This window comes from Cebus imitator, unplaced genomic scaffold, assembly GCF_001604975.1.
Source record: "Cebus imitator isolate Cc_AM_T3 unplaced genomic scaffold, Cebus_imitator-1.0 Scaffold183, whole genome shotgun sequence".
In the NCBI taxonomy this organism is placed as follows: domain Eukaryota; kingdom Metazoa; phylum Chordata; class Mammalia; order Primates; family Cebidae; genus Cebus; species Cebus imitator.
The window spans coordinates 3,810,898-3,819,820 of NW_016107498.1; the positions used below are offsets into that span (position 1 = coordinate 3,810,898).

At 38.0% G+C, this 8,923-nt stretch overlaps 1 protein-coding gene and 1 long non-coding RNA gene across 3 annotated transcripts in view; one reads left to right on the plus strand and one right to left on the minus strand.

Annotated features, from left to right (window-relative positions):
• Positions 1–8,923, plus strand: part of HOOK3 (hook microtubule tethering protein 3) — a 122,405-nt gene that overhangs the window by 38,567 nt on the left and 74,915 nt on the right. For both annotated transcript variants that reach the window (XM_017545975.2, XM_037744767.1), the window contains exon 5: positions 5,771–5,903. In XM_017545975.2, the coding sequence (XP_017401464.1) occupies positions 5,771–5,903 (133 nt within the window). The remainder of the gene's footprint in view (positions 1–5,770; positions 5,904–8,923) is intronic.
• On the minus strand, positions 1,026–1,345 carry LOC108316208. Its single transcript, XR_001830231.1, has 2 exons — positions 1,215–1,345; positions 1,026–1,153 (listed from the first exon to the last, which is right to left on the minus strand). It is a non-coding gene; the product is annotated as an uncharacterized LOC108316208 (long non-coding RNA).

The window sequence follows — 8,923 nt, forward strand, 5'->3', positions numbered from 1 at the left end:
TTTTGCTTAGGATTGTCTTTGCTATTTAGGCTTTATTTTGGTTCCATATGATATTTAAAGCAGTTTTTTTTTTATAATTCTGTGAAGAAAGTCAGTGGTAGCTTGATGGGGATATCATTGACTGTATAAATAACTTTGGGCAGTATGGCCATTTTCATGATATTGATTCTTCCTGTCCATGAGCATGGAATGTTTTTCCATTTGTTTATGTCCTTTTTTATTTCCTTCAGCATTAGTTTGTAGTTCTCCTTGGAGAGGTCCTTCACATCCCTTGTAAGTTGTATTCCTAGGTATTTTATTCTCTTTGTAGGAATTGTGAAGGGGAGTTCACTCATGATTTGGCTCTCTGTTTGTCTGTTATTGGGGTATAGGAATGCTTGTGATTTTTGCACATTGATGTTGTATCCTGAGACTTAGCTGAAGTCGCTTATCAGCTTAAGGAGATTTTGAACTGAGACAGTAGGGTTTTCTAAATATACAATTATGTCATCTGCAAACAGAGGCAGTTTGACTTTCTCTCTTCCTATTTGAGTATCCTTTATTTCTTCCTCTTGCATGATTGCCCTGGCTAGATCTTCCAGTACTATGTCGAATAGGAGAGGTGAGAGAGGGCATCTTTGTCTTGTGCCGGTTTTCAAAGAGAATGCTTTCAGCTTTTGCCCATACAGTATGATATTGGCTGTGGGTTTGTCATAAATAGCTCTTATTATTTTGAGATATGTTCCATCAATACCTAGTTGATTGAGAGTTTTTAGCATGAAGAGGTGTCAAATTTTATCGAAGGTCTTTTCTGCATCTATTGAGATAATCACGTGGTTTTTGTCATTGGTTCTGTTTATGTGATGGAATACATTTATTCATTGACGTATGTTGAACTAGCCTTACATCATTCCAGGGATGAAGCCGACTTGATCGTGGTGGATAATTTTTTTGATGCGCCGCTGGATTCAGCTTGCCAGTATTTTATTGAGGATTTTTGCATCAATGTTCTTCAGGGATGTTGGCCTGAAATTTTCTTTTTTGCATGTATCTCTGCCAGGTTTTGGTATCAGGATGATGCTGGCCTCAGTTAGCATCTGAGGTAGGGAGGAGTTCCCCTTTCTCTGTTGTTTGGAATAGTTTCAGAAGGAATGGTACCAGCTCCTCTTTGTACCTCTTTTTTTGTTGTTTGTTTGTCTGTATTCATATGCAAGCCTACCTGAATGACTCTGTACCTCTTGTAGAATAAGGCTGTGAATCTGTCTGGTCCTGGGCTTTTTTTGGTTGGTAGGTTATTACTGCCTCTATTTCAGAACTTGTTATTGGCCTATTCAGGGATTCGACTTCTTCCTGGTTTAGTCTTGGGAAAGGTGTATGTGTCCAGGAATTCATCCATTTCTTCTAGATTTTCTAGTTTATTTGCATAGAGGTGTTTATAGTATTCTCTGATGGTAATTTGTATTTCTGTGGGATCAGTGGTGATATCCATTTTATGATTTTTTTATTGTGTCTCTTTGATTCCTTTCTCCTTCTTAATTAGTCTGGCTTGCAGTCTATCTATTTTGTTAATCTTTTCACAAAACCACCTCCTGGATTCATTGATTTTTTTGAAGGGTTTTTTGTGTCTCTTCTCTTTCAGTTCTGCCCTGAGTTACGTTATTTCTTGTCTTTTGATAGTTTTTTAATTTGTTTGCTCTTGATTCTCTAGTTCTTTTAATTGTGATGTTAGGGTTTTGATTTTAGATCTTTCCCACTTTCTCCTGTGGGGATTTAGTGCTATAAATTTCCCTCTAAACACTGCTTTAGCTGTGTCCCCCAGATTCTGGTACATTTTGTCTTTGTTCTTATTGGTTTCAAAGAACTTACTTATTTCTGCCTTAATTTCGCTATTTACCCAGTAGTCATTCAGAAGCAGGCTGTTCAGTTTCCATGTAGTTGTGCAGTTTTGAGTGAGTTTCTTTCTTTTTCTTTCTTTCTTTTTTTTTTTTTTGAGATGGAATCTTGCTCTGTTGCCAGGCTAGAGTGCATAGAGTGCAGTGGTGGATCCTGGCTCACTGCAACCTCCACCTCCCAGGTTCAAGTGATTCTCCTGCCGCAGCTTCCCAAGTAGATGGGATTACAGGCAAGTGCCACCACACCCAGCTAATTTTTATATTTCTTAGTGGTGACGGGGGGTTTCACCATGTTGGCCAGGATGGTCCCGATCTCTTGACCTCATGATCCACCCGCCATGGCCTCCCAAAGTGCTGGGATAACAGCGTGAGCCACCGAGCCTGGCCTTGAGTGAGTTTTTTAATCCTGAGTTCTAATGTGATTGCACTGTGGTCTAAGAGACTGTTTGTTATGATTTCTATTCTTTTGCATTTGCTGAGGAGTTTTTTACTTCTAATTATGTGGTCAATTTTAGATTAAGTATGATATGGTACTGAGAAGAATGTATATTCTGTTGATTTGGGGTGCAGAGTTCTGTAGATGTCTATTAGGTCTGCTTGATCCAGAGCTGAGTTCAAGTCCTGAATATCCTTGTTAATTTTCTGTCTCGTTGATCTGTCTAATATTGACAGTGGGGTGTCAAAGTCTCCTGCTATATTGTGTGGGAGTCTAAGTCTCTTTGTAGGTCTCTAAGAACTTGCTTTATGTGTCTGGGTACTCCTGTATTGGGTGCAAATGTATTTAGCATAGTTAGCTCTACTTGTTGCCTTGATCTCTTTACCATTATGTAATGCCCTTCTTTGTCTCTTGATCTTTGTTGGTTTAAAGTCTGTTTTATCAGAGACTAGGACTGCAACCCCTGCTTTTTTTTTTCTTTCCATTTGCTTGGTAAATATTCCTCCATTCCTTTATTTTAAGCCTGTGTGTGTCTATGAGATGGGTCTCCTGAATACTGCACACCAATGGGGGTCTTGACTCTTTATCCAGCTTGCCAGTCTGTGTCTTTTAATTGGGGCATTTAGCCCGTTTACATTTAGGGTTAATATTATGTGTGAATTTGATACTGTCATTATGATGCTAGCTGGTTATTTTGTCCGTTAGTAGATGCAGTTTCTTCAGAGTGTTGATGGTATTTACAATTTGGTATGTTTTTGCAGTGGCTGGTACAGTTTTTTTCTTTCCATATTTAGTGCTACCTTCAGGAGTTCTTGTCAGGCAGGCCTGGTGGTAACAAAATCTCTCAGCATTTGCTTGTCTGTAAAAGATTTTATTTCTCCTTTGCTTATGAAGAGTAGTTTGGTTGGTTATGAAATTCTGGGTTGAAAATTCCTTTCTTTAAGAATGTTGAGGCCAGACACAGTGGCTCATGCCTATAATCCCAGCACTTTGGGAGGTCAAGGTAGGTGGATCGCTTGAGGTCAGGAGTTCGAGATCAGCCTTGCCAACATGATGAAACCTTATCTCTACTAAAAATACAAAAATTGCCGGGCATGGTGGCGTGTGCCTATAATCCTAGCTACCTGGGAGGCTGAGGCAGGAGAATCAGTGGAACCGGGGGAGCAGAGGCTACAGTGAGCCGAGATTGCGCCATTGCACTCCAGCCTGGGTGACAGAACAAGATTCCATCTCAAAAAAAAGAAAAAAAGATGTTGAATATTGGGCCCTTCACTCTCTTCTGGCATGTAGGGTTTCTGCAGAGAGAGATCTGCTGTTAGTCTGATGGGTTTTCCTTTGTGGGTAACGCCACCTTTTTCTCTGGCTGCCCTTGACATTTTTTCCTTCATTTCAACCTTGGTGAATCTGACGATTATGTGTCTTGAGGTTGCTCTTCTTGAGGAGTATCTTTGTGGTGTTCTCTGTATCTCCTGAATTTGAATGTTGGCCTGTTTTGCTAGGTTGGGGAAGTTTTTCTAGATAATATCCTGAAGAATGTTTTCCAACTTGGTTCCATTCTCCCCATCACTTCCAGGTACACTAATCAAACGTAGGTTTGGGTCTTTTCATTTTGTTTATTTTATTTTATTTTATTATTGGAGACGGAGTCTCACTTTGTTGCCCTGGCTAGAGTACGGTGGCACAATCTCGACTCACTGCAACTTCTGCCTCCTGGATTCAAGCAATTTCCCCTGCCTCAGCCTCCCTAGTAGCTGGGAGTACAGGCACCCACCACCATGCCTGGCTAATTTTTGTATTTTTAGTAGAGACAGCGTTTCACTATATTGATCAAACTGGTCTTGAACTCCTGACCTCAGATCTACCTACCTTGGCATCTTAAAGTGCTGGGATTACAGGCATGAGCCACCGCACCTGGCCAATTTTATTCGTTTCTTAACTTTACACTACCCAGTTTCCTCCTGGGGCATCACTGTTAGCAGTTTCTTTTATGTCCTTCTAGAAATTGATTTTCCTATTCAAGGAGAAAAATTTAATCTGGTTGGTGGTGTATTTCTGTTCTTGTAATTCAATTTGATTTCCTTATTCATAATAAAACCCACATCTTTGACATAACTTATAAGGACCTATGTGACATGCCTCCCCCATCCTGACTCTTACACCTTATCTTCCACCCCTTCCCTAGACACTGACTGGTAACCCCTGTGTTGTATCCCCGCCACCTATAACTGTGTGGTCTGCCCCTTCATTCCAGGACTCTGCTGTTTTCACCTTAGCATGGAGGGCTTCTTTGACCATCCATCTAAAATACCAGTCCTTTGTCTGGATACAGTGGCTCATGCCTGTAATCCCAGCACTTTGACCAGCCTGACCAACATGGTGAAACCTCATCTCTACTAAAAATACAAAATTAGCTGGGTGTGGTGGCACACCCTGTAATCCCAGCTACTTGGGAGGCTGACAGAGGAGAATCGCTCGAACCTGGGAGGCAGAGGTTGCAATGAGCTGAGATGATGCTATTGCACTGCAGCTTAGGCAACAAGAGTGAAACTCTGTCTCAAATAAATAAGGTCAGTTGAATGTTGCCAGCACCTAGCAGGGCTTGGTTTACCTTCTTGATCATAACCTCTTTCTTCACCTCCTATCCACAGAAAACCATGATTCCCAAGTTTTTAAATAATTATTTTCTTGTTTGTCTTGATAGTTTTACCACCTGTGTATAATCTAGTTACAGAATGTTTAAAATTTTATTTTCTTTCACTTGCTGCATTGCTTACTTTCCTCTGAGTTTGCTTTCATTGTTTTTGTCTATTTTTAATGTTGGATACTTCTCAGGTATCTCGGTGGTCCTTGGTTGTTTGTTGACATTTAAAAGTAAACCACTATAAAAAGCTGATTGGAATCTGAGTTGGGGGTGCTTTTTGAGTGGTACATTTCACTGTAGGATTATCAGGCAGAGACGTGCCCATTTGTCTACATGTAAGTCATTTCATGTGGGAACATTCAGTCCGCATAAAGAAATCCTTCATGCTCTTCCCTGATATAGGTATTTTGCTGCCAGTCATTTGGGAATCAAATGGAGTGAAGGTGGCTAGTGGGAATCTTACTGTTGGGGACATGAATTTATGTTTAATCTAAGCCCTTTTTGGTACCCCCTAGTTCATAACCTCTCTAGTTCTACTTCTTCAGAGAGTATACACCCATTTCTTCTTGGAGTACTCAGGTGTTTTTTGATTGATGTACATGCCACATACCAGATTAGGGACTAAGTTGCTGTTACTCAAAATATTTATAATTTAGGTATGGGAGGTAAAAATAGAAATTGGGAGTGAAATGGAACATAGTCACTCTGTCCTTGGCAATGAGTTTCTAGTAATAACAAACTAACCTCAATCAAGTTTTTGGGTTTTTTTTTTTTTGGTCATATAAATGTAAATGCAATTATAATCCTTTTATCTCCATTCAGATTTTAGGACAGCAAATTAATGACTTTACCCTTCCTGATGTGAACCTTATTGGGGAGCATTCTGATGCGGCAGAGCTCGGAAGGATGCTTCAGCTCATCTTAGGCTGTGCTGTGAACTGTGAACAGAAGCAAGGTAATTTGTTTCAAGTTAGTGTTTGCATTTAAAATAATGAAGGAAAGTAATGTATACTGTACATTTTATATGTAAATCACCAGTACCAATAATAACATCTGTTTAAGGCCACCCCAAAGAATGGCATTTTCTACAGCTTTACTAGTAATTTGTTTTTCAGCTTAAATAAATTTCACACGTTAAAATAAATTTGATTGTGGTAAAATAAAATAAATTTTCCTTTGTGCAATACTACACAATTCGTTGAGCAGATGACTACACTGAATGCAATGAAATTTGCTGTTAATTTGACCACATCTACTTAATCTGGAAAAAATGAGCAGAGACATACAGCAGTTTAATAGGTATTCAGGTCTGCCTTCCCAACATATAACAGATGCTTTCAGCTTTTCTTTTTCTTTTTTCTTTTTTTAGGCATATTGTATTTGGGAACCATTTGCAAGTTTATCTCTACTATGGGGAAAAAGAGAAGGAAGAGTATCATTATATGCAGTGTTTAAATAATAAAAATAGATTTTGAATTGGGGTTCCTACCCCAAAATCTGGCAGATACTCTTCCTCAAGAAATTACTCCCTGAGCTAAATTTTAGATGTTGCCTTGACTATCTTTTAAAGGAAAGAATAGTATGACATACAGCAAAATTGTTTCATATATTTTTAAATAATTGTAAAACTTTAAGAAATACCATAGGATGCCGGGTGCAGTGGCTTATGCCTGTAATCCCAGGACTTTGGGAGGCCACGGTGGGCGGATCACTTGAGGCCAGGAGGTTGAGACTAACCTGGCCAACATGATGAAACCCCATCTCTACTAAAAATACAAAAAAAAAAAATTAGCTGGGTGTGGAGGCACACTCCTATAATCCCAGCTTCTCAGGTGGCTGAGGCATGAGAATCATTTGAACCTGGAAGGCAGAGATTGCAGTGAGCTGTGATAACACCACTGCACTCCAGTCTGGGCAACTGAGCAAGACTCTATCTCAAAAAAAAAAAAAAAAAAAAAAAGAAAAAAACAAAGGAAATTTTTTATAAAAAAAAAAAAAAAAAAAAAAAAAAAAAAAAAAAAAAGGGAAATACCACAGGATATTTTATATTAACCTAGTCTGGCAAGAAAACCTTGAAAATCCTGGGAAACTTTGGGATTAATTTTCATAACAATAAAGACTTTTAAAATAAATTAATGGTATCTATCACTGCTAGAAAATTTTCTCATTAACCATGTAAATCTGAGAGCTGTCTTATTTTTTCCCATGTTCTTTGTATTGCAATCTAAAATATTTCAAGCGCCCAGAACTGAAATGACCCGATATATTATTATTATATTGAAATATGAGATTAAGAGCATGAGCTGCAGTTTGCATCAACCTGTGAATTTCAACTCATTTCCACCTCTCACAGACAATCTGAAGGACATTGAGCAGATCACTTAATGTCTGTATTTAGTTTTTTAGTAGAACAGAGATTTAGTATAATACCTCCTAAGGTTATCGTGGAAACTAAATGAGATCATGTCTATAGAACAGTACAGTGGCTTGCACATAATAGGGGTTCACAAAAAGTTACTACTAGAAACTATTATAAATTTTACATATAGTATTTTATTTTGTTTTTTCGAGACAGAATCTTGCTCTGTTGCCCAGGTCGGAGTACAGTGTCATGATCTCGGCTCACTGCAACCTCTCCCTCCCGGGTTCAAATGATTCTCCTGCCTCAGCCTCCCAAGTAGCTGGGATTACAGCCATGCACCACCATGCCCGGCTAATTTTTTGTATTTTTAGTAGAGATAGGGTTTCATCATTTTGGCCAGGCTAGCCTTGGACTCCTGACCTCAAGTGATCCACCCGTCTCAGCCTCCCAAAGTGCTGGGGTTATAGACGTGAGCCACCACCTTGGTCCATATGTAGTATTTTTAAACATTTTAGTTTAATTTTCTGTTGTGTGCTTTTGTGAACTTTCAAGTAGCCACAATTTGTTAAATGTCATAAGGTTGTGTTTAATGATTTATGTTTATTTTATGAATATATGGAATATAAATTAGTAAAACCACTAATGTAGAATTAGAGAAGGCTATTCTCAGTAAGTTAACTTTTAATTTACAGATTTGGTTAGTTAAATGTACTTTTATATGTTCGGCAAATCCAAGTTGACAGATTTGCACTTTGTTGAAGTTACTTGAAGACCAGCTTTGATATATAGATAATTAATATCTTTTTTTAATTCTTCCAAAGTGCTTATCTAATCTTAAATAGCACTTTTTTTGTTTTGTCTATTAACAACTACTCATTTGCATAGAAATTACTTGTTTCTAAAAACAACTGCAGTTCAAATTTATCATACAGTAAAGTAGATAAATTTTACCTTAAATTCGTTTTCTCCTCTGTATTCAATTTATTTCACAAATATTTGTTGAACTTATACATTACATTAGGGGCTAGGAATATAGTGTTAGACAGAACAGACAAGTGCCTGCCCTCGAGGAACTTGAGTAGAAGGACATTAAATAATGCCACAGATATCTGTATGCTGGGTACAGAGGTGAGTGCTCTGCAGCTACATTGTAAAAGGGGACAGCCTGGGTTTGAGGTCAGGGAAGTTATTTAAGCAAAGATATAGAGGACAATGGGTTAAAAGTAATGTAAATAGTAGAAACCAAATGTAGGAAAGACCTAGGTTATCTCTGAGGAATTAAAAAACCCACCACACTCTAATTGGAGTACAGTAAGAAAGGGATGAAGGAAAATTAGGCAGGACATAGGGGCTATTATAAATGATGACAGCACAGTATATTACTATTACTTATCTTGAAGAAGATGGTTTTTTTTTAAGCCCAAAGATTTTATTCTTGTTTCTCCACCCTCCACCCCTTGTAGTGCAAAATGGATTTCTAATAACTTGTTGTTTGTACTTTTTTGGTGTTATGTAGTAAGTTTAATAATAGACAGCATTTTTTTTTTTTGAAGCTATGGCTAATTTTATTGGTCTTCGATTCAGTATTTATTTATTTATCCTTTTTTTGTTTT